Source organism: Muntiacus reevesi, chromosome 4 (genome assembly GCF_963930625.1).
Source record: "Muntiacus reevesi chromosome 4, mMunRee1.1, whole genome shotgun sequence".
Lineage (NCBI taxonomy): Eukaryota > Metazoa > Chordata > Mammalia > Artiodactyla > Cervidae > Muntiacus > Muntiacus reevesi.
The window spans coordinates 19,782,869-19,808,071 of NC_089252.1; the positions used below are offsets into that span (position 1 = coordinate 19,782,869).

The following is a 25,203-nucleotide window of genomic DNA, read 5'->3' on the forward strand; positions in this document are numbered from 1 at the left end:
TATTTTTCCTCTAGAAGTTTTACAATATATGGTCTTATATTTAGGTTTTTAATCCATTTTGAGTTTATTTGTGTATGTGATGTTAGAGGATATTCTAATTTTATTCATTTACATGTAGTATGTCCAATTTTACCCACAACATTTACTGAAGAGACTGTCTTTCCTCCATCGTATAGTCTTGCCTCCTTTGTCATAGGTTAATTGACACTGGTCTCCTAGACCAATGGAAATAAAAGCAAAAATAAACAAATGAGATGTAATCAAACTTGAAAGCTTTTGTATGGCAAAGGAAATCATCAACAACGTGAAAATGCAACCTACTGAATGGGAGAAAATATTTATATATGATGTGACTGACAAGGGGTTAATATCCAAAATATACAAGCAGTTCATACAACTCAATAACAAATAGGTGTGTGGGTTTATATCTGGGCTCCCTCTTCTGTTCCACTGAGCCATATGTTTGCTTTTGAAGGCACAGTTCTTAAATATCAAGGAGGTTCCTTTTAAACCAAGGAATTCATGTAACCAGAGGTGTCCTGGAGACACCCTGCCCAATGACACAAGAAGTGCTTTCGAGAGACCAAGGAGGAGTCGGGGCTAGCTGTTGAGAACACAGGAAGGGGGAAGGGTCCCAACAACCAGAGTGGCTGTGAGCCCTGAAACAAGAGTCACAGCTGAAGGGGAAAGCTAAGGGACAGACTGTCACAGCAAGGTCACCAACGAGAAAAGTGTCACCAAGGGGAGGAGCATGGGGCAGCTGTGTGCACCGGGCCACACGCTCATCGGAGGCCGGCGCACAGACGTGGAAAGTGCAAGGGAGGCACACAGAGGCTGCTTGTGGCTGTCCTCGTCCGGGCTGTCGTGAGCGTTTTGGAAAGCACCTCGGTCTGTAACACCTGCAGCTCCAAGTGTGAAGTGTAAAAGTCACTCAGTCGTGTCCAACTCTTTGCGACCCCAGGGACTACACAGTCCATGGCATTCTCCAGGCCAGAATACTGGAGTGGGTAGCCGTTCCCTGCTCCAGGGGATCTTCCCAACCCAGGGATCAAACCCAGGTCTCCTGCATTGCAGGCAGATTCTTAACCAGCTGAGCCACCAGGGAAGCCCAAGAAAACTGGAGTGGGTAGCCTATCCCTTCTGCAGCAGATCTTCCTCACCCAGGAATCGAACAAGGGTCTCCTGCATTGCAGGTGGATTCTTTACCAGCTGAGCTACCAGGGAAGCAAGGCCATGGCCAAGTCACCTCTGCCCTTCAGAATGCATTTCCTCTGTGGTGCAATGAGAAGGGCTGACCCGGCAGCTTCTAAGGCCCCTCGTCCCAACAGACCGGCCCCTGGCTGGAACACTGAAGCCGGCAGCACCGTGACAGGGGCAAGGCCCCAGGGGCCGGGGGAAAGGAGCCAAGAAAAAGTCTCTCCCAGCCCCAAGACTCCAGAACGAGGCTCGGCAGCCACGGCAGCCACATGGTCTCTCACCACCGGGGCCTCGGGGAGGACGAGACCCACAACAAAAGCCGGGAAGTGACAGCGTGGATGCGAGATGCCCGGGCTCCTTCACAGCGGTTCACACAGCTGTGTGAAAACACGTAACACATTACATATTAACGTGAAGGCCCCCTCGGCCCAGCACTCCCACTCTTCCGTGTACACCCTGGAGGAACTCATGCCTATGCACAAGGAAACACTAGGAGAATGTGTGGGGTAGCACCGATTGTTGTTGTTCAGTCGCTAAGTGGACCCCATGGACTGCAGCCCTCCAGGCTTCCCTGTCCTCACTATTTCGCGGAGTTTGTTCAGATCCATGTCCATTGAGTCAGCGATGCCATCACACCATCTCATCCTCTGACACCTCCTTTTCCTTTGGCCTTCAACCTCTCAGCATTGATTACAACTCCAGAAAATGGGACGCCGCCTAACTGTGGACCAACTGGGAAGCTGATAGTGGCCATGTACTCCAACAACGGACCGCCACCCGGCAGTGAAACAGACAGGCGAGGGGCAGGCTCACAGCTTGTTAAGAGTCTCACATCATGTGTTTACTCATCTTTCAAGCACTCACAGCATGCGACTCTGTGCTGAAGATGGTCTAGGCATGCGGGACACTTGATTGACCAAACGGATGAAGCCCCCGCTCTCGTGGGGGGGACAGAGAAAGGAAAGCACCTCCCAGTAATACAGGCTGTAGGACAGACTGTGTGGTGCCCTGCAGAGAAGCATGAAGCAAGAGGAGCAAGCTGGAGGTGGTGCTATTTTATGCAGTGGCCAGGAAAGGCCACATCACACACTGGTGACATTTCTTAAACTGAGTGAAAGATGCACACAAGTTCATTTTTATTACCCCTTATGCCTTTATCTGCTTGATATATTTCAAAATAATTACATTTAAGACTGACAAGAGAAGTAATTAATAGATGAGTGCACATTCTTTTATGTTAAACTTAAATATATTCCATCTTCCTGATCCCAAGCCATCTGTCCTCTCCCCTACTGGCCATACCCTCTCCCTTCCTGCCTTTGGTGGGTAAAAGGGCAGACATGGAAGGCCATTCACCACCATGGGACCAAACCTCCCACCCAGGGAGGCTGGTGTCTCTCAAAAACCAGAGGTTCTTGAGGTCAAAGGCGATGCTCCCAGAATCCAGCCTAAATCTCATAGAGCCTGCTGCTACACAGCCCTGCCAGGAACCTTTACAGATGCCTGACTGGCAATGCATATCTGTCTGATAAGGAATTCGCATTTAAACCCCTCTGTCCTTGAATGCCACCGCCTTTCCAGAACAAACACAGGAACTTTCGAGCAACAAGATATTCAGAATCAACAGCCAGAGTTGGCCTGAGTATCGCTCATGGCTATGTCTATTTACAAAACTGCAACTAAGAAATCTGTCTCCAGATACCCTTTAGAGCAAATGATGATGATATTTGCTGAAGGTCAGATCCTCCCTGGAGGTTAAGAGGAGCTACCTGTGATGTGCAAAACCAACCCATGAGCATCGTCGTGAGGGTGCAAGAAGCAGGGTGAACATGATGCTGCACACGCACTGGCACGGAAGCCGGGCTGGAGACAGGTGAGGTCACGTGCACAAGCTCAGGTTTCTGAAAGAGCAGAAGCTATGCAATGAAGTCAACTCGTTCAGCACCCAAAACCTTCCAGGCCGAGTGCAACAAATCAACCACGTTCTCTTTCAATACCCTGAGAAGTCCTACTAAAAAAGAAAGCCGGCGGCCTTTGGCTGAATTTTGCAGGTGGCCAAGGCTCCACAATGGAGGAGGAAATGGCAACCCACTCCAGTATTTTTGCCTGGAAAATCCCATGGACAGAGGGGCCTGGAAGACTACGGTCCATACCGTCAACAGAGTCCAACACGACTTGAGTGCACGTGCGTGCAGGCTCCACACGAACTGAACCTGCACCACTTTGCAACTGCCTTCTGCTTCTCTCTGCTGTGCCCTCTGCAAGGGGAAAAGAGGCGCACACGGTGGAAAGGCAGACTTCATTCTTGAGAAACACAGGGCTCTGATCAGAAACAGAGAACACTCCCTTCCCAGCAAAGCATTCCTGATGCCCAGGACAGGGCTTGTTCTTTCAGGTTCCCATCATCTAACATGGCAGCCTCCATGGGACAAGACAAGAATGTCGAGGTTCCACCTAACTGCCCAGGGGTGCATGGACATGGCTTTGGTTATAATCACATTCATGTCTTTTGATTCTTTCTGTTTTTTCAACTTTTGATTCTAAGACATCTCTGTCTTATCTTCATTGCACAGATTTGTTCTCCCCCTGAGAACCCCTAGACATCAGTCACTGGTTGACTCCTTTATTGAAAAGTCTAGCAAGTACCTTCCCAGGTGGCTCAGTGGTAAAGAACCCACCTGCAATGGAAGAGATGCAAGAGATGTGGCTTCGATCCCCGGGTCGGAAAGATCCCCTGGAGGAGGAAGTGGCAGCTCACTCCAGTATTCTTGCCTGGGAAATCCCATGAACGGAGGAGCCTGGTAGGTTCCTCTGTCCATGGGGTTGCAAAAGAGTTGGACATGACTGAGCACGCACACACAGACACACACATGCAAGTACCTTGCCCTTTTTGAGCTGCTTGCTCAGAGTGGGACACAGAGGGTTCAGACACAAATAAGAATGTCTGGTCCAGACTCACAGTCTTAGAAAATGATCTTATGTTTGCTGGAGGGGAAGGGACAGTGAGGGAGTTTGGGAAGGTCATGTACACACTGCTATATTTAAAATGGATAACCAACAAGGACCTATTGTGTAGCACATGGAGCTCTGCTCGGTGTTATGAGGCAGCATGGATAGGAGCAGGGTTTAAGGGAGAGTGAATACATGTATATTATGGCTGAGTCCCTTCGCCGTTCACCTGAAACTATCACAACATCGTTAGTCCACTACACCCTAATACAAAATTAAATGTTCAAAAAAAAAGAATGTCTGCTCCACAAGGAGGACTTCGCCTAACTGGGGAGAAGGACAAGAGGATAAATGGTTATGAATATTCTGTATTGTGGGAAGGCATCCCCAAGGGCTTTAAGGAGGACCCAAAGAAGGCATCACTGGAAGGGGAAAGGTATCACAAAGAGGAAAGAGAAACCCTGCATTAAGCTGAGGAGGAGAAGAGGTCAGGTACACGGTATACTCAGACACTTGCACGCAGCTCAGCCTCAGGTACCTACCCACACAGAGACAGAGTGGACGCTGTATTAGCCCCTTGGCAATATAAATATCTACCTTTTCACTTTCGCAGCCATCAGCCAAGCAAGGGAATGGGCCCCATGACTGGCCCACAGGCTCATAAGGGTGACTTTCAGGAGACACCCTTAGATGGCAGGATACCTGGAGGCTGGCAGAGATGGCAGGCACAGGAAGCTCTTGAATACTCACCACCCTTGATGTTGGCAGCATGGGGAGAAGCAGCCCCAAAGCATGAGCTCCTGCAGCGTCCTACGGCCAACAAGCCTCCAAAGACTATGGACAAAGAAGCACCAGCTGTTGTTCAAGGCATCCACCATGATACATTAAGCTGATTCTTTTTTAAAAAAGAAAAGCTGAATTATGAAAAGCAAACATCTTGAATGACTGAGCAAAGAATAACTGGAAACAGTTTCATGTATCTTTGAAATGGATGCTATAGGATTGAAGTACTTAAAATGCATCAACCATTTTTGGAAACATAATGTTGATACAAGCAAAGTTGAGAGAAGAAAACAGGATTTCAGGATTTTCATCCAAAACCCAACTTAATACAAGGTTTGGCAGATGAGAGGAATACTCACAGGGTACCTGCTACACCTTCTAGAGAAATCCTTTTTATGAGAAATTATACTCGTCTCTCACTGCATGACTCATCAGAAAAGCTAATTTAGACCAGATGAGTCAAATGACAATATGGCTCTGCCTCCTGGCGTAAAGAGTCCAACAGCAACCAGCTTGCTCAATTCTGACTGGGCACAGGATCCTGGGGGAACAGTCGAGAAGGTCTCAGGTGGGATCACGCTCCCAGGAGCCATCCACAGACATCAAGGAGCATCACCCACTGATTCCACCCTCAGGATCAGTCCAGGCAGGCTGGGAACAAACTGTGCTTCTTAGGAAATCTAGACGGTCCCTGTTATCTCAACTGTAATTTACAAAAAGATCAGCCATTCTTGGTTCCAAGCACCATTCATATTAGGACTTCAACTGATATCAGAGGGATTCTGTAATCCAGATGGAATTTAGAAACAAAACCATAAAATTACATATTTCCTTTATTTCCAAGCCTGATAATGCCTAGAAACCTCTATGCTGTGTTTTGCCTACATGAGAATGAATAATTGATTCAAGAACCACATTTCATCTTTTATGAAATTCCCATGAAACATGATACATTAAGTTGATTCTTTTTTAAAAAAGAAAAGCTGAATTATGAAAAGCAAACATCTTGAATGACTGAGCAAAGAATAACTGAGAAACAGTTTCATGTATCTTTGAAATGGATGCTATAGGATTGAAGTACTTAAAATGCATCAACCACTTTTGGAAACATAATGTTGATACAAGCAAAGTTGAGAGAAGAAAACAGGATTTCAGGATTTTCATCCAAAACCCAACTTAATACAGTGTTTTTGTGGATATCCATCCTCATTGATGGTTCCTATCCTCAGGCCACTGCCAAATCCCTTGCGGTGTGGGGTCTCGGCTGGAGCTCTCCCCGTCCCACCGCAGCTGCCTGCACAGGGCATGTGCCGGATGCATGAACATGTGAAGGAGTCAACCAGGGGAGGCAGAGGAAGACGAGCAAAAACCATCTCTGCAGATCTGCCCCAGAGTCCTTGTTCCCGGAGCCTGGTCACCCATCTCAAGTTCATGGGCAAGACGACCCATGGCACTGCTTATCAACTTCCCTTTTCTTCCTAAAACTCAGCCCAATCTTTTTCAGATCACCACATCCTCTCCTGACACCGGCATACAGGAAATACTGAAATTTCTTCTGGATCACTTTTTCCTTTACTTGCTCATTTGTGTGCAGCACAAAGCCCTGTCATTGCAGGGGCTCCACCAACATCAGAGAGGTCCAAAGGAGCAACCGCCACCTGAGGGAGGGGTCCCAGGAGACAGCGAGAGAGGATGACGCCAGCAGCAGCAGGGACCCCCCGGGAACTCGGCTGGAATGGGTGGCAGGCACGTGGTTGCCTGTAGGGCCCAAGAAGAAAAGACAAATTCACTGTCCTCATGATGCCCTCCACTACCATCCCCCAAGACCTCTGCCTCCTGTGAGGTCATCCGGTATTTTATACCAATTTCAGCTCATCCAGATGGCTTTGTGTGGAGACTGTTTGCAGCTAAATGTATTCACCTCCTATTGCTATATGACAAAGTACCACAAACTTAGCCTAAAACAACACATATTTATTATCTCACCATTTCCATGGGGCAGGAGTCCAGGCGGAGCTTAATTGGGTCCTCTGCTGAGGGTGTCTCAAAGCTGCAATCGAGGTGACAGCTGGGGTTGTGGTCCCCTCTGAGGCTGGGGAGCCCCTGCCAAGCTTCTGTGGTTGTTGGCGGCATCAGCTTCATTGCGGCTGGAGAACTCAAGGCAACTCACTTTCTCAAGGTCAGCAGAAGAGTGTGTCCCTCCCCAAACGACCTCCCTTTCAACCAATTTGAACTCAACTGATTTGGGACCACAATTGCATCTGTAAAACCCTTTCTCCTTTACCACATAATGCAACCTAATCGTGGTTCTGTGATACTCACACATCCATCATAATCGCAGATCTTGTCCACACTCAAGGAGAAAGGATGATATAGTATGTCAACCAGGGGAATGGAATCGTTTGGGCCATATCAGATTCCTCCTTGACCACAGTACACCATTTGCCTTCCCTACTAAAGTTAAGATTACTTTCCCTTCGCACTTTATTCTTGGACTTAACTGCGTAACTTAATACAGGACAAATTACAGTACTTATTTGTATTGTTCTCTGTTTCTCCATAGTCAGACCCCAAAGTGACTGACTCAGGTAAGGCCGCCAGGTCACACTCACTGATGAATGAATGAACCAGCCCATGTTCATTTACTGAGGCCTGCAACCACAGATCAACTAGGGTCATAAACTGACAAAGAACAATGAAATCTAGAATCGGGGGAGATCAGCCTTTTGGGGGAGATCAGCCTTTTCGCAGCCCTCTAATTAAGACCTGGAGATGCTGGGAAAGATAGGAAGAGAATCTGGAAAGAACAGTGTGAGGCAGCAAGGGGCAGAGAGGGAGAGAAACTATTTGGATCAGGGAGATGCTGGTGTGGAGAGACAGCAGGGAAGGCAAGAAGAAAGCCCAGACAATGGCTGTGTCTGTGGGCCTCTTTTCATGGCTCCCAATCCACTCCTCCAGTCCTGCCTTGTTTAAGCAATGAGTCCAAACCCACGGTGTTGCTGCGAGCCCTCTGTGCCCCCAGTCCTAAGGCTCTGGAGAAAGAACAAGTGCCCATTGGCCCCTGTGCTCCTGACCTCACCATGAACAGAGGAACTCCTGGATACAAACTCACTAATAACCCTTCAGACTCTTGCAGATCATTATGAACACTGACCCCGTAATGGGTAAGCGCAGTTTATCTTTTCCATAACTTGCCTGGACTCCATGCCATGCAACCAGATGGGCTTCTTTGAAACTTTCTGAAAAAGGACAATACAGGCTCAGTAGTAGCCTGGGAATCCTATGACGACTAATACAGAACACATAAAAGAGGCAGAATCAAATGGCTCTGCATTCATCCCTTCTGCTTTTTCTGTTTTACTTAGAATCTCAGAACCTCAGAGCTGGGAGGAATCTATGTGGTCACCCAGTAGCACCCTAAGAATCACAGAATCTCAGAGCTGGGAGGAATTTACAAGGTCACCCAATAGCACTCTACCCCAATCCTAGTGGCCTTAACAGGTCCTCAACCCCAGGCTCTTTTGGAACATTCCCATTGCAAAGTAGTCTGTTCTGTGGTTGGAAGCCTAATTGTCCCACACACCTGTCTGAAATCAGCTCAGTAAACATTCTGAAAATGCCTAGTATTTCCCCCAGGAGAAGCAAAGGCCATGTTTGGTCCTCCAGCTCTCACTCCCACCGCTCGGGCTGTTGACAGACATCACTAACCCGTCGTGGCTCACTTTCCTGCTGATGCTGGATGTGGCTTCCGAATCCTCAACAGAATGCTCCAGAAAGTCACCAATGATCAGTTTACATTGGCAAGAGAAATCAACTCACTTTCCAACTCTCTCTTAGGAGCTCGTCTTCAGTCAAAAGCCACTTTCCTGTAACTCCTACTCATTGCTCCTAATCTGCCTCTAAAAGCAACAAACAACTCTGTCCCTTTCTCCACAAACAACCCCTTACTTACCAAACTATCTAAACTTATTCCCTCCTTAAACTCTTGCAGGCTCAAGCTCCATCAAGGATAGGGCTACCTGGGAGAGAAAGGAGTAGGGTTCTAATCCTGGGACAATCAGGTGCCCTTATGGTGTTTCGGGGAACCCTGGAGCCAGGAAGGCACTGGGGGCAGAGACAAGTGTGTGAGGCGGGGGCCATAGAGCATTGCTCTGCCTGTGGGAACTGACTCCAGAAATGAGTCAGACCAGCCTAGCACAGGAGTGGTTTTGGCAGAGCCCAGCTTTAAGGAGCTGGAGAAAGCAGACACAGAGGAAAGGAAGCAAGGGATAACGCGGTTGACATGGCAAGGGTACCAGAAACCAACCAAATGAAAACCCTCCAGATCGCACTTCATCATTTAGCATGTGGCTGTCCCCACACTTTACAGTCTTCTGATCACCCATGATTAGCCACAATCACTCAGAAAATACTGAGTAAGAACAAGACAGAGCTCTGTGTCATGACTCTGGGGAATCCCCTTTCACTCACTCATTTATTTATTTTCTTTCCATCAAATATCTGTTGAAGATCTACATGACACCAAAGAGCAGGCTGGAGCTGGGACCACAAAGTCGATGAGTTCCAGACACCAAGGAACTCAGAGCATATTTGTTTTGGTGGCAAGTAAATAACTCCCTGAGATCCAAAACCAGTTATAAAGCATACCATTTATCTGCAGAAATCATGACAAATTTAAAGTCAAGATATACACTGAATGTGAAAAAGAACACACACACAGACACACAACTGAATCACTTTGTTGTATACCTGAAATCAACACATTGTAAATCAACTATACTTCAATAATGAAAATTGTTTTAAAAAAGGATAAGACACACAATATATTGATGAACTGAACTAGTAAGCTTTTCAAAAAGAAAAATTCAATAATTTAGCTTTTTTCTAAGTAACCAAAAACAATCAATGTGTGCTATAGTACTTCCAAAACAAGAAGATATGGTGAGCTAGGACTTCAGGTTAGCAAGTCCAGACTCTGCCAAATTCTTAGTACAAACCAGCAGCTTCCTCAGGAGTCATGAGTTCTTTTCCCTGCAGACATTCTATCATTTGTCTTTCACTGAGCTCCTAAAATGAGCCTGGCATCAAGGATGGAAACTGACACAAAAACAAGTATGGTGCAGGGGATTAGCCTGGGGTCTCTGGCCCATAATCTATGCTCAACAAATATTTATTATCAGCAAGGTAAGTGTGAAGATCAGGGTAAGCAGAGAGCACTAAAATATGAGAGGGGCAAGGGAAGGTCTCCTCCAGAACACTGTATCTGAGCCTAATCCTGAGAAAATGAGCAGGTAGCAAAGGATAAGATGTAAATCAGCTGAGCAGGGGTGATGCTGAAGCCAGGGAGAGGGCTGAACAGGGACATCAAGGTGGGCGCTACCTACAGGGGAGGGCCAGGCCTTCACCTGAGGAGAACCCAGGAGACCAGCTGGGCACTGCAGAAGGTCAATCAGGCAACAGGGGGCAAAATGGACCACGGGAGACAGGGTTGAAAACAGAGAGGCTAGTTATGGCATTGGGAGAGCAGATCCAGACAGAAAAAATGATGGTCTGATCTCAGAAACCAACAGTGGGGATGAAAAGAGGTGCAAAGACTTGAAAGGGGGTGAACAGTGTGTGCTTACTTGCTCAGTCGTGTTCTGACTCTGCGACCCCATGGACTGTAGCCCGCCAGGCTCCTCTGTCCATGAGATTCTCCAGGCGAGAATAGTGGAGGGGTTTGTCTTTTCCTTCATCAAGGAATCTTCCTGACTCAGGGATCGAACCTGAGCCTCCTGCACTGCAGGCAGATTCTTTACCATTAAAGCCAGCAGGGAAGCCCAAATCTAAGCCAGCAGGGAAGCCCAAATCTAAGCCAGCAGGGAAGCCCAAATCTGGTAGTTAATGATGACAGAGAGGGGTTGAGAGTGAGGGGTCTGGGAGGCCCCCAGGTAGTACCTGAATGTGAAAAGTAACTGTTCTCTTCATCCATACTCTGAACAGAGCCATGGGAGTGCTGGCCTGGGGGGTGAAGCTGCTGGGCTGGGGTTTGGACGTGGCACACGTGGGACACCCAGGACACTGCCTGCTTTGCAGGTCTGAGGCTCTGGGGGCCTTGTGCATCTCAATGGCAAGGGAAGGCAGCCTCAGGAGAGAGTGGTGTCCCGCAGGGTGGTGACTCAACCTGCCAAGAGCCCTCAAAACTCCAAAAGGCAAGAATCTATGAATACAGAAACTGACATTTCCCCAGTAAATCCCAGCCAGGAAAATAACTTTAATCCATGTTTGAGGCTAGGTTTAAAATTTACTTAAGACATTCTGTTTTATCATAAGCCTGGATTTGTTAAGTATAAGCCCTATAAAGACTATGTAAAAGATAAGGTTATAGCCAAGGAAATAACAATTGCGATTCAGAGTACACTCTGTCAGCAGTTCCTCTGGAAAACTCCACTGAATAAGGAGAGAAGGACGGAGTGAGGAGACTCGTCTTTGGTGTAAATAAAGTGGAAAAATTCCTGATGAACACAGAGCAACGAGATATAGTTGTGGAAAATTCCACACATAGGAAAGGCCAAATAACTCTGTTTTACTTTCTTCCTTCTCATTTCAGATAAAAGAAGATGGGGGCTGCTAATGGAGATGGAAATTCTGGAGAAATCTCTTTGGTTGAGACTATGAGGGGTTGAAGTACTTGGAGGCATGACTGCACAAAACAGCAAGGGTTTCTTTTCTAGGGGGAGAATGGTTTTTCTTTCGTTCTTTCTGGGTTTTGTTTGTTTGTTTGTTTGTTTGTTTGGTCTATAAACTGGCCTGAATTTCCAGAGGGCTTGTATTCTATATAAAATGCAAAGTGAGTGAAGTCTCTCAGTCGAGTCTGATTCTTTGCAACCCCATGGACTGTAACCCGCCAGGCTCCTCTGTCCATGGGGTTCTCCAGGCAAGAACACTGGAGTGAGTTGCCATTTCCTTCTCCAGGGGATCTTCCTGACCCAGGGATTGAACCTGGGTCTCCTACATTGCAGGCATACTCTTTACTGTCTGAGCCACCAGGTAAGCCCATGTAAAATGCAAGGTGAATTGTAAATAAACATCTTATCAGCCTAAGAATGAATTATGATAATATTAAGTTAAACCATTCAGCTCTGCCTTGTCTCAGGTAAAAATGGTCACAGATCAGCAGTTTCACGTGATCTTGACCTAACAATGTTCCAGGTTTGGGATAATGTTGGCCAGGGAGACCTAGTCATACATTGCTTTACAAAGACTATCTTATGGAGTGTTTCTATTATTACTTAATTCTTGCTACATTCAACAGAATTAATCATTGGTTTTTACTTCAGAAAAACTAAAACTTGAAAGAAAAGCTTTATCTGTTCTAAGGTGAAGTTAACCAAGAGACAAGCACTGTCTAACTATAAGGAAAAAATACCCTGTAAGAGGGTGAAGGGGAAAACCAAGATTGTGTTTAAAGTTGGAGGTACCCACTTAGAACTGGATACTGAAGGTAAACATCCTGCTTGCTGCCCAGGGTGGTGAAGGGCTCAGGTCATGCGAGTTGCCTGTCTTACCTGCGGTCCATCCCAGGACCTGCCTCTCTCACCTGAGAACCCAGAGGAAAAACACAGGGCACTGTGTCCCATCAAAGGTCAGGACCTGGTTCTGGCCTTCCCTTGCTCCCTCACCCACTCGACCTACCATGCTCCTGCGTGCAGCACTGCAGACTAAGGGTCTGCCAGGACACAGAACACAAGCGATGATGATTCTGACAAGGTCACATTTCCGGAAAAATGGCAGCACAATGAGAAGCCTCCAAGCCCCCTTCCTTTCAATCAACCCAAATAACCAATGAGAAACGCAAGTAGAGAAGAGGTTCCATGAGCCCCGAGACTCGGGGTAGCCCACTGCACACTCGGGCCCTGAGGACTCCATCTAAATACACCAGAGACTGCAGCAGGCCTGAGGGGAGTGGCGATTCCAGCAACCAGCTCCTTCTCCTGGGAGAAAGTCTGGAGAAAAGCTGCACAAGTCCACAATATCGGATCATCACATGGGCCACGGGAACGACCCACAGGGCCTCAGCATGAATCCACTTCTGGCCCCTGTGCCTGGACGGGCTAGAAAACGAAAGACATAAGTGCAGCTCTTGATGTTCTCTGACCCAGTTTTTTTTTTTAAGAAGGATGCAAGAGGCCTGACGGAGGGTGAGGATGGAAGGGGTGGCAAGAGACATCACAGAAGAGACACTCAGACCACTCAAGGGCGACCCTCTGTCACCACAAACCAATAGCAGCAGCAAGAGTGACTCAGCCCCCCTCCCCCAAGAAGGGCAGGCTGTGGCTTTCCTGTCCTGACCAAAGCCCAAGGCAGGTCTGTGACTGGTTCAACCCGGAGGCCATGTCCCCAACAGCATGCCAAGCGTGTGAACAGAAATGTCAGGCCAAGCTGAGATACACCAGGGCACCAAGACACCAAAAGCAGAGGTTTCAAAAACTACAGCAGGGAAGAAAATGAGAATAAAAACAAAATGTGGAGGCCACATCCCACAGCTATGCATGGCCCGGCTTCTCCAGCCATGCCCAACACACATACCACAGCTGGTGAGCACCCAGAACTGATAGACCAAGTCTCCAGCAGGCATGATGCTCATCTAAGTCCTCAAAGGGAGAATTTCCAACATGCAAAGACAAAAGAAGAGGAAGCTAACACTCCCTCGGGGAAGAGGTATCTCACTCATGAGCCAGTCTTAGCCAAGCAGTTGCCACAACTGAGGAATCCAGGCCCAAGACACAGTGTTCCCCAACTGAAGCAAAACACATCCAGGGAGGGCAAGACAGAACTTTCTTAGATGACACTCCCATGCCAAGTTTACCATATAAACAGGAAAAAGACTCATCCTTTCATGTGGTCAATATCAAACCCAACTCAAAAATGAGTAAACAAGAAAAAAAAAATACAAAAACACCTGGGGAGATATGCAGAAAGCTCTGTAACAAATGAGAAGGAAACCGACATGGCACACAAGAGTTAGATGGAGAAAATATTCTTGCAAAGGATTTGTTCTGGGCCATGAAAGAGCATGTAGGCAATAGTTCTGAATTTTTAAATAAGGATATCAATTATTCTGAAATTTATGGACAAATTTAACACAATGACAACCAAAAACTACAAACTACTTTATAAAAATGACTATAAAACTGGTCCGTAGGAGTAAGTGTGCCCTAATCATCAGGGATGACACTTCTAGAAAAATACCAATACAGTACACTAACACATATATATGGAATTTAGAAAGATAGTAACAATAACCCTATATGCGAGACAGCAAAAGAGACACAGATGTATAGAACAGTCCTTCAGACTCTGCGGGAGAAGGCGAGGGTGGGATGATCTGAGAGAATAGCATTGAAACAAGTTTATTATCATATGTGAAACAGATCGCCAGTCCAGGGTCGATACATGAGACAGGGCGCTCAGGGCTGGTGCACTGGGATGACCCTGAGGGACGGGATGGGGAGGGAGGTGGGAGGGGGGTTCAGGATGGGGAACACATGTACACCCATGGTGGATTCATGTCAATGTATGGCAAAAACCACTACTATATTGTAAAGTAATTAGCCTCCAATTAAAATAAATACATTAAAATTAAAAAAAAAAAAAAAGGAATGACACTTCTGTACAATGACAGGCTTCCCAGGTGGCGCTAGTGGTAAAGAACCCACCAGCCAACACAAGAGATGCAGTTTTGATCCCAGGGTTCGGAAGATTCCCCTGGAGGAGGGCATGGCAACCCACTCCAGTATTCTTTCCTAAAGAATCCCATGGACAGAGGAGCCTGGCAGGCTATAGTTCATAGCGTCGCAAAGAGTTGGACAGGACTGAATGGACTTAGTATGCACACATGCAATCACCAGGAATGACAAAGATTACAAAGAATGAACATCCCCAGCCTGGAGTAAACAAGCAGAATGGAGACCATGGATGGAAGTATAAATTCACATATCCACTCAAGAGGGCAATTATTCAACCAAAAACAAGACAGAGACACACATGCTTCGAACCCAACAACTCCATCCCCAGGACTTTCACCCTAGGTACTACCCAATAACTCCCAGGGTCTCTTGCAAGGGCAATGTATCAGTCACTTGAGCTGCTGTGACAAATACCACAGGCTCTGGGTTTTGAGCAACAGATATTTACTTCTCAGAGTTTGGAGAACATCCAAGTTCAGAGTGTCTACAGAGTTGGTTTCTCTTGAGGTCTCTCTCCTTGACTCTCTTCTCCCTATGTCTTCACATCATTTTCCTCCAACAGGTCTGTGACTTAATGTCTTCTTCTTCTAAGGACAGTAGTCATATTGGATCAGGGCCCGGTGATCTCTTTTTAACTTAACCACCTGTCTTCACATACAGTCACATTCCGAGGTATTGAGGGGTATGACTTCAACATGAATTTGAGAGGTACATAATTCAGCCCATAACAGATGATTACCTCATTAATAATATTACTACTGATAACAACTGTCATACCTACAAATCACGCCTTTATTTAGATCTTTCTATGAGCTCTTTAGAATTCCCTGGTGGCTCAGTGGTAAAGAATCCACCCGCCAGTGCAGGAAACACAAGTTCAATCCCTGGGTAGGGAACACCCCCTGGAGTAAGAAATGGTGACCCACTACAGTACTCTTGCCTGGGAAATCCTATGGACAGAGGAGCCTGGCAGACTACAGTCCATGAGGACACAGAAGAGTCAGATACAACTTAGCGACTAAACAGCAACAATGAGCTCTTTAAGCTTGACACCATTCCTATAAAAAGGTATCTCTTTAGGTGAGGGAGAAGCAGTTTAAAGAAGTTAAAGAATAGCGCCAAGGACTAGGAGATGTCTTGAGTAGGAAATGGCAACCGCCTCCAGTATTCTTGCCTGGAGAATTCCATGGACAGAGGAGCCTGGTGGACTGCAGTTTATGGGGTCGCAAAGAGACATGACTTACTGACTGAGAACACTAGGAGATATCACAAAGCCAGCCACCAAGGTCCACTGTTCCCTTCCAGGAGTCGTGGCTGACAACATGTGGGCAGGTCACTTTATTTTTGTAAAAGGCACGTACAACACAAGCATGTACATGGATGCGTAGAAAACGGTCTTTGTTTTATGGGACTATGGGTGATTTTTACATTTTCCTTTTTATGCTTTTCAGACAATTGTGTCTTCACAAACTACAAGATAAAAAAAAATTTTTTTAACTCTATTTCCTTTTTTTTTTTTTTTAAATCTACATATCAGTGTTGACGAGGTTTTCTTGTCAGCTGTGCCATCTCGGGTCACCTTTATTTCACTGACCTTGATGCCCTGACACTCTCATCTCTGCAAGGTCAAGTTGGCCCCATGGGCTGCTAACTTGTGATGGTCAACATGACTTCCTACTGGGAACAGCCCCCACCACACTGACAGAATAAGAGGAGAAACATCAAATGAAGGAGGATTCTGTCCGTGACCCTGGTTTCAGCTCCCCTCTCCGCAGGGGGCTGTGACAAACACTACCACGACACGTGCTGTTGGGTCACCCACCCAGCTGGCCATGTGGCTGCCATGATTAATCCCTGACGTCCTGACTCAGCAAGAGGTAAGAAAGAGGAAGTTTCCTCCCAGACAGTTGGGTGCACCTCAGGACTAGGGTAAGGGGTGGAGGAGAGTCAAGCCCGGCCGGCGGGTAGAAAGCAAGGCAGTCAAGGAATGGACTTTGGCTCAGGAAGTAAGCAGCTCCCCCCTTCTGTTCTCATCTGTCCACCTGGGTGCCAGTTTGGGCCCCTCTCTACTCTCCCTCATCTAGTTTGAACCCAACCTCCACTCTCCTCCTTGGCTTTGAAATGTCAAAAGATAAACATTTAAGTTTTCCTGGGATGGAGAATGTTGGTTTCATCATCATTTGGTTACCATTTGATCCTTTTGTACTACTGCCTGCTTCCTGGTGATATAGATCCCCACCAAAGCTATCTGACCACAAGTCCTGATCCTCATTAAGAGATCCCCTAATACACAAGGCATTTCCCTCCATTAGTTAAGTGACATCTGGCAAGGCACTGAAATTCTCTGGTTCAGTTTTTCCAAAGACACCAGAAATCTGGATTTTTTTTTAATGTCAAATCTCCCAATTTTTAAATGTCGACAACCATTAACACATTTAAAGAAATGTAGCTAATCCACTGTGTTGTACAGAGGAAAGTAACACAACATTGTAAAGCAATTATACTTCAATTTCTTTTCTTTTTTTTTAAATTTAGGAGCAAACACAGTATCTGCAGTTTTCTCCCAAAATGCAAAGGCTGAGTTTAAAGGAGTTTAAGGTCTTAACCAGCTCTGATAATGACTAGGTATTTTAGTCATTAGAATTTAGAACTAGAATACTTAAGAATTAATTGGTATTTTGCTTTAGGAAAAATGATTAAATTTCTCCACTTAAAACTAGCCTTTAAGAGGCAGCTTCTTTTGTTGGACAGCCAGAAAAGGCAGCTGGTCTTACTGATCCTATGTATCTTTTCCTCTTTCCTCACCAAAGCAGATCACCTCTATGCAATTTCTAGACATGTAAGACATCTGCGATATAACATATAAAGCGGGTCACAGGCAGCACCTCCAGGGAGCTTCTCCAGGACCTGGCTGTATCTTGGTTTTATCAGCATATCCCCAGGGCCTGACGTGGCCTATTGTGAATGCTCAGCCTGTGCATGGAAAGTTTAAGTTCCCAGGAATGTAGCTCTCAAGGTCTTACTTCAACAAGAATAATTGTGAGATTCAAATTCCTTAGTAGATATATATTAAGTATGGGCAAGCTCTTTCCTCTCTCTCTCTCTCTCTCACACACACACACACACACACACACACAGACACACACACACAAACCCTGTAGATCACTAGGTATAACCATTCAAGAACAGTAAGTCAGATAAATATTATTTCTGCATGTTGTGCCTTTAAGACCTCTTCCCAGCAGCCGGCTCACATTTTTGGAGAGTACAAAGCTACACCGTAAGTCAAAACCTGCCTTTATGTCTTAGCAGATACACCCTCAACACAGGGCAACAGATACTAAAAAAAAAAAAAAGAGAGAGAGCTGACAGAGGACAGAGTGCAAAAATAAAGATAAACTGCTAAGTCACTTCAGTCATGTCCGACTCTGTGTGACCCCATCCCTGGGATTCTCCAGGCAAGAACACTGGATAAATTAAGAGTCCTAAAAGCAGATGTGAAAAGGACTCGGTCCTCCAAACACGCCTGTTTCCTTTGGATCTGGGGGCGTTATACACGGTCACACAGCCAGGGCTCCTGAGGAAATTTTGTGAAGGGCACAAGCCCCCGTAGCACTGGGACAACTGGTCCACCTTATGGTTTGTGAGAGCTTCCAAATGATGTCTGGGCTCAGTTTGGAGGCTCTGGTTAGAGGTCAGTCAGTCCCCCTCTCCAGCAGCTCAAGTCCACACCTCCAACCACCTGCCATGTGGGCCTTGGACACTTCTGTCCTCACGGTCCCTGAGCCCCAGGGCCCACCGACACAGAGCAAACCCTAATCCTGCTCACCCCGCCTTCTGTGGACACCGCAATAGAGGCGCCGGCCTTCGCCCTCTGCCGTGCTTCTCCCGAGGGGCCCAGGGCAGCATGACATGTTCTCCCCGGGGGACGGTGAATGGCCAAACTGGAAACCTCTTCCCACTTTCTCTCTCTTGGTCTGCATCTGGCTTCACCATCCTTCACCCAAGGTAATTTGGCTAAAATGAGGTTGGACAAAGAGGCAATTCAAAGGCTATCCTTGATTGCAATTGTCTGGTGGCTGCTGGCAGTCGATCACAACCTAGAAAAGCCCACATGTCTTCAAGGTCAGGAAGGGGTGACTCAACACGTGGGCTGGGGAAAATGATAGCTTCCTTGTATCAAAGCACAAAAGTCACAGCCTAAGAAATCTGTCCTTTACATCCCTCAGAAGCGCACTTTCTTGGCACGGGCTTCAGTCAGACATGTCCAGACATGCTAACATGTGCACCCGGTGCCCTGCTTACCCCAAGCTCTCTGAGACTCAGTGGAAGTGTGCAAAGGCCCCTCAGCTGCGTGGAAAGCAGGACATCTTGTACTGACCTGAATGCGAGGGGGCGCTCACTCGTTTCCCAGGTAACATGGTGGCCGTCTGGCCTCCAATGAACAGACACCACTGGAAAATCAAAATCAGAAGGCAAGATCTCGGTGGTGGCAATGGAGACGTGGGGTCTCCTCACGGATTAGGCAGTGCTGTTATGTGAGGGTCCTACCTCAGTGGCATTTCCTTCCGGGACAGAGAAGTAGCAGGTGGTTGGCAGGGCTCTCCCCTGGCTGTGCCTGGGAGTTCTGATTCGCAAGCATTGGGTGATGGCTTTTGGTGTCTTTCCAGTACAGATGAGGATACTATAGATCAACAAGCCACCACCAGCTTAATGATAAGTGTACACTGGGTGGAGAGCCCAGCTGAAGGATTCCAGGTCAACACCATCTTTGATCACCTGCAAGTACCATGGACACAATTCACTACTCGGGACCTTGCACAGTCACTGAGCTTACGCTGTCCCTGTACCATGATGCCCTCACCAACAGACAGGTGCCTCTCTATCTCCAACCAGGCCACCGCTGGACTGCTTAGCAGAAGGCTTTCTTAGCTGGGCTGAGTTTTTCCTTCCTCACTCCCTCCATGTGGCAGACACGAGCAACCTGCAGACACAAAGCCAATCCCTTCTCTCTTGCTGCCTGACTCCCCTCAGAGTCCTGGAAGCCAAGCACCCACTGTGCCAGCCTCTTGCAGCTAAAGGTGGTTGTGCAATCCAGTTCTAATCCATGGGATGTCTGTGGGGGGCTCCTGACAAGAATTTTACCTTCCTGATCAGAGGGGGCTGACCATAGCAGGTAGAGCCACCCCACTCCCTCCAGCCTTGGAGGCCAATGAATGGAGATGCTTATACTGATGATGGCTCTATAAAAATGCATATATACACTCCTAGGTAAGGGTCAGAAGCATAAACATGTAGATGGTTATTAGTTCTAAAGAGGTGTGTGAATGTCTGTGTGTTCATGCCACCATCCTTTGGGGAAGACTTTCTTTTTAAGTGAAAATGATGTACACTTTAAACATAACAACAACAAAAAAACACTGTCAATTTGGACCCAGTATTCAGAATTAGGCAATTTTAGGTATACTTCTTTTCACGTGGTTCAACTTATGAGCATCCACAGTATAAGTAACCTGGAAAATAACCCAGAGGAAATGCTCCTTATTTCTGTGCCATGCCCTCTTCCAGGTGTTGGGCCAGCGTAGATGGAAATATGAGGATGAGCATCAAGGCTTTTACACATCTTTTCAGACACAGAAGGACTGCTGCATTTGCAGGACAAATTCTATGGTTGTCTACACATACTGTAAAAGTTTCCATATAAATGATTTAATGATATTGAGATCAGAAATCATAAAATTCATCCATAAAGCATTTCTACCAACAGCTTGTAGTGAGACTCTTCCACACATCCAGGAAAAGATAGAAGGTGGACAAAAGGAGGTGCCTCTCCAGTCTCACAAACACATGGAGCAGAGAAACTGAGGCTGAGGAATCCTCTCTCACACACACACCTGGCATTTATTAAAATGAATAGAAATAATTAACACTGACATGACAATACATCCTTAAAATTTTTTTATGACAATACATTGTTAAAATTGTTTTAATGAGTGCTCAGTTTTCCCTTTTGCTTCTGCCGTTGTTGCCGTGGCTCTCCAGAAGCAGAGAAAACGGGGAAGGATCCAGAGAGTTCCAGGTGCTGGGTCACAACTCAGAACATAAGAAACCTTCTCACGGTTAAAACACAACAGGAAACTGCAGGAGACTGTTTCACTGTGTGCGTCTCATTCAACTCTAACCAAGGAATTTGCTATTAAATCACCTTTTGTGTATTTTGCCTTCATCCAAGGAAAAGAAAGGACGGTCTTTTTCTTTCTTATAGGAACACAGAGTTGTGGAGTTACAGGCATAGGTGCAGAAGGGGAAACAGGACCCCAATCAGCTATGATGTGTCCCAGTGCCTGGATATGGCCCATGGTCAACTTCACACTAGAAGAAGTGAATTTTTTAGGCAAGTGTTCAACCTCTTTGAGTCAGATTTTTCAACTGCAAAATGGAGACAATACTGAACTGCATTAAATTTTTTCTCTGCTAAGTTAATACTGCTGATAACAGCTATATCACATGATCCAACCTAATAATGCCTGCTCTGCCTATTCACAGACGTTATGGAAGCAAAGAAAATTATTTACATGAAGATACACAAAGATACTTTAACTCTGAAAAGAGCATTCACTTGATGAACTAGAAGAGTAATCAGTGCTTCAAACACCACACATGCACCACTTTGTTAAAAAACGAAATTACAGAGGTAGTTTTCAGCATCCTTCTGTAAAACGCAGATTCTGGGCCCGCCCCAGACCTGATGAGGAATGCGTGCTTCTGACAGGTACTCCCAGTGATAACCCAAGTTGTAGATGGTATTTTTCCCAGGTAATAATTGGCTTTGTTGGTTTTAGGGGGCTTTGTGCTGCAATGCAGGCCTTTTCCAAGCCACCTGGTGTGTCCCTTTCCTCACTAAGTAAAAGAGAATATAGTGTGCAGAATGCTCTCTTTTCTCAACGACTGGGAAGAGATTTCATGTAAAGTCAGTAAAATGAACTCGGTCTCTAATTTAAGTTATGAGAACTGATAAAACCTGATGAAGGTGTCATCTTTTGCTGCAGGATGTCTTCATCACCTTACCTGGTAGTCCAAGTCTTTTTAAAAAGCTCTTAGTATTGAAGTTCTTGTAGGGGCTGGGTGCCAACCATCCAGCGTAACTTACCCCTCAGAATGTAGTTCTGATAATTCTGATCTGCCTCAGCTCCCACCTTGATCAAACACGTCAGACCTTCAGCCACTACAAATTCATGCACCAAATCCTTGTCATCCTGGCAGGAAACAGGGAAAGAAAAAAATAGAGAGAGAGAGAGAGAGAAACTTCAAATACTGTCCCAGTCTATCCTCCATCCAGGCTGTGCAGTGAAAACTAAGTACAAGCCTCTGACTCCAGACTGACCTCTGAAGATTGTTCGGCTCTATTCAAATGAAGCATCTTAACTATTGCCAGAGGAATTTTACAACCAGTCTTCACATCATTGTTTGCCAAAGACCAATTATTGCCTTCTGGGCAAGCTAATAAAGATAAAGCAAATGAATCCCCTGACTGTCAGGAATATTTATAGTGATCTGTTTTTCATTCTTCAGAAATCACCAGGCTCCAGGCCCCCACAGGTCCCTAGGGACCGGCCACTGAAGCCTGCTGGGTTTGAACACAGGAAACACTGGGTTTCGGTACAGACCATCCCGTGAAGGATTCAAAGCCACCCGTGTGTTTCAAAGGACAGTCCCTAAGGAAGGTTACGAGGGTCTTGCAAACAGCATCTGAGAAAGTAAGGGAGCAGTTTCTCCATCTTCCAAGTTGTGCTGCTCACAGGACAAGCGAGGAGGCAGAAGAGAGAATCGGCCGTGTGTCCGGAGCAGCCACACTGTCCATCACTGCGGTCAGTCTGCAGTCTAATCACAGAAAACAGGACCTGGAAGGAATCACTGGAGTCATCTAATAGGGTGGTTCTCAAAGACAGGTCTCCGGAGCCACAGGCACCTGCACATCAGCTGGAAACTGGTTAGAAATGCAAAGTACCCAGCTCCACGGTGACTTATTGGTCAGGAGGCGCCACTGTGGGGCCCGGTGACCAGTGCTTAATAAGCTCTGCGGGGGATTCAGAGGTGCTCAGGGTTGTCTTCTCACCCCTGACTCCCTCGCATCAGGATCATCGATGGAGCTTTAAAAAGGAACAGGACATAGCCCCCGCCCAGAAGGGTTTAACCAGAATTTCTAGGGTGGGGTCCAGGCTCTGACATTAAATTCCCAAGGAAATCCATCCTAAAGGGCAACCAGTTCAAGAATCACTCATCTAATCCTGCCTTCCCTTCACAGATGAAGACTCAGGAGTGGCAAAACTTTGGCCAAGATGACCTAACTATGGCCCAGCCAGCCCCTTGCCTGGAGTACCAAGTTCGACAGAGCCCTATGAGACAAACTTTTCCACTACTGTTTTGGGAGGAGGTTTCCTTGATTGGACCCTGCCTTGTCTCAAATGCAGCTAGGATACATTCATCTTCAATTATAACAACAGAGCAAAAATGAAAAACCTCAGTGATGTAAGTAGTAGAAAGTTTAATAGAATAATGAAAGGTTATTATTATAGGAATGGTCAGCAACCATGGTCTATCTCCAAAAAATAAAAAAATAATTTAGACACACTGGCATAACTCTCCTGTCTCCATGTTGAAAGCAACCTCTCATTTTGATTTTATGGCATTTTCCAGTTATATGGATGGAGAACTTGAGCAAAGGGGGTGGGGGTGGGGAGGAGGTGGCAGGCCAGGCAGCTACTCCCTTTGAACCAAAAACACACTCTTAACATTCAGAGGGCACTGGGGGGAGGGGTGAACACGGCCGTGCCCCGACGGTAATGAAAGACAGCTGTGTTAACTCAGGCTTGAAGATAATCATGGCTTTGGAAGCAAGAGAAAATGGGACAATATCATGATTTTTGGAAAATCACTTTACACTCGTATGTATGAAGGAAATAAAAATAATTCTCCCTCCATCCATATTCTTTTCCACCAGCATATGTGAAAAGCGAACATTTAGATGAGCTCATGTCTAGTCAGAAAGTTTTTCCAAGCATGTAACAAATGTTTATTACTTTAACTAAAACTAGATTCACACATGACTTCATGGTGAAAAAGTGAGAACAAGCTCTCAAGAAACCACTCAAGCTAATCACTAATATTAATATAGCAGAGAGCTGACTGTCTGGCAAAGGTTCTTGGAAAAAGACACTGGGCAGTGTTTATAAAAATAATCCGGAACCCTAACTTAAATTGATGCACATATGTAGATAAGGCATTTAGGAAATTAAAATATACTGATAATAAATGTAGAAAATATCTTCCAAATTGGCAATGTACAAGATTTTGAACACATACCTTAAAGTATATGGGCGTTAATAAATGATTTTTGAAACACTGCTTTCCGACTCCAATGAAATCAACATATTAACACTAACTAATAAGAGATCATCCTTGAATTTCAGATTAATGGCCACACTTTAACCTGTGATCATTTTTTTGACACCTGTTAATCAAGGAATATTCAACTCAATCCAAATGACCAATGACTGTGTTTTTACACCCTTTAAACTGGAGTTCCAAAAGGAACTTCCACACATCAAAGAAACCTAAGATATGATAGAGATGCAGACACTTGGGTGTGGGAGAAGGTGATCTAAACTCCAGACAGCTTGCTGGCTGTGGAATCCACCCAAGACCCCTGTGGGATGGAGCTATTTGATGGACAGGTCTGTGGTCTTCCAAACAGATTAAACTTCTGGGAGCAAATGTCTTCATCCTTGCCTACATAATGCCAACAAAGGCTGTTCAAAAATACGTGTCTGCTGAGTAAAAGGTGGAAACAGTATCCTTGAGAATTCAGACAGACAACACTGTAGAACAAACATGGTGAGGGGGTATGAAACTAGATGGCCATGTGTTCAATTTATCTTTTAACTTTTTCACCATGGAAAACTTGAAACATACAAAAGGAGACAGAACAAGTTAGGGAGCCAGGTGCCAATCAATTCACATCAATCCTGTTCCATCTATCACCCCACCCTGTCTGCTGCCGTATTCATTTGAAGCAAATCCCAGATGTCACATGATTTAATCCATAAATATTCTAATATGTACCTCCAGAGTATAGGAACGCTTTTTAAAATTATGTAATCACCATAAAAAAATTATGTACTCACCATAAAAATGAATATTTCTTAATATTATCAAACGTCCAGCTTCAACTGGACAATGACCAATTTCAACTGTCTCAAAATTACAGGGTTTTTTTTTTTTTGACATTTTGTAGTAGGATTGAAATAAGATCCACTTGTGGCAATTAGTTGATACAACTTTAAAATGTCTTTTAAATCACCTCTTTTTTTCCCTTGTAAATCGTGTGTTGAAGAAGCTAGATCATTTGTCCTTCAGAGTAGCCTGTATTCTGGGTTGTGTTGATTACTTGTAGTGTGGTTTAACATGTGCCTCTGTCTTAGATCATTTGTAAATTGGTTACTGCATAGAGATGCAGGATCAGACACATCCAGGGTTGAATCTGCTG

General features: G+C 45.7%; 1 protein-coding gene across 3 annotated transcripts in view; it reads right to left on the reverse strand.

Annotated features, from left to right (window-relative positions):
- Positions 1-25,203, reverse strand: part of FHOD3 (formin homology 2 domain containing 3) — a 511,278-nt gene that overhangs the window by 254,215 nt on the left and 231,860 nt on the right. For all 3 annotated transcript variants that reach the window (XM_065932345.1, XM_065932348.1, XM_065932346.1), the window contains exon 5: positions 21,808-21,913. In XM_065932345.1, coding sequence (XP_065788417.1) covers positions 21,808-21,913 — 106 coding nt within the window. The remainder of the gene's footprint in view (positions 1-21,807; positions 21,914-25,203) is intronic.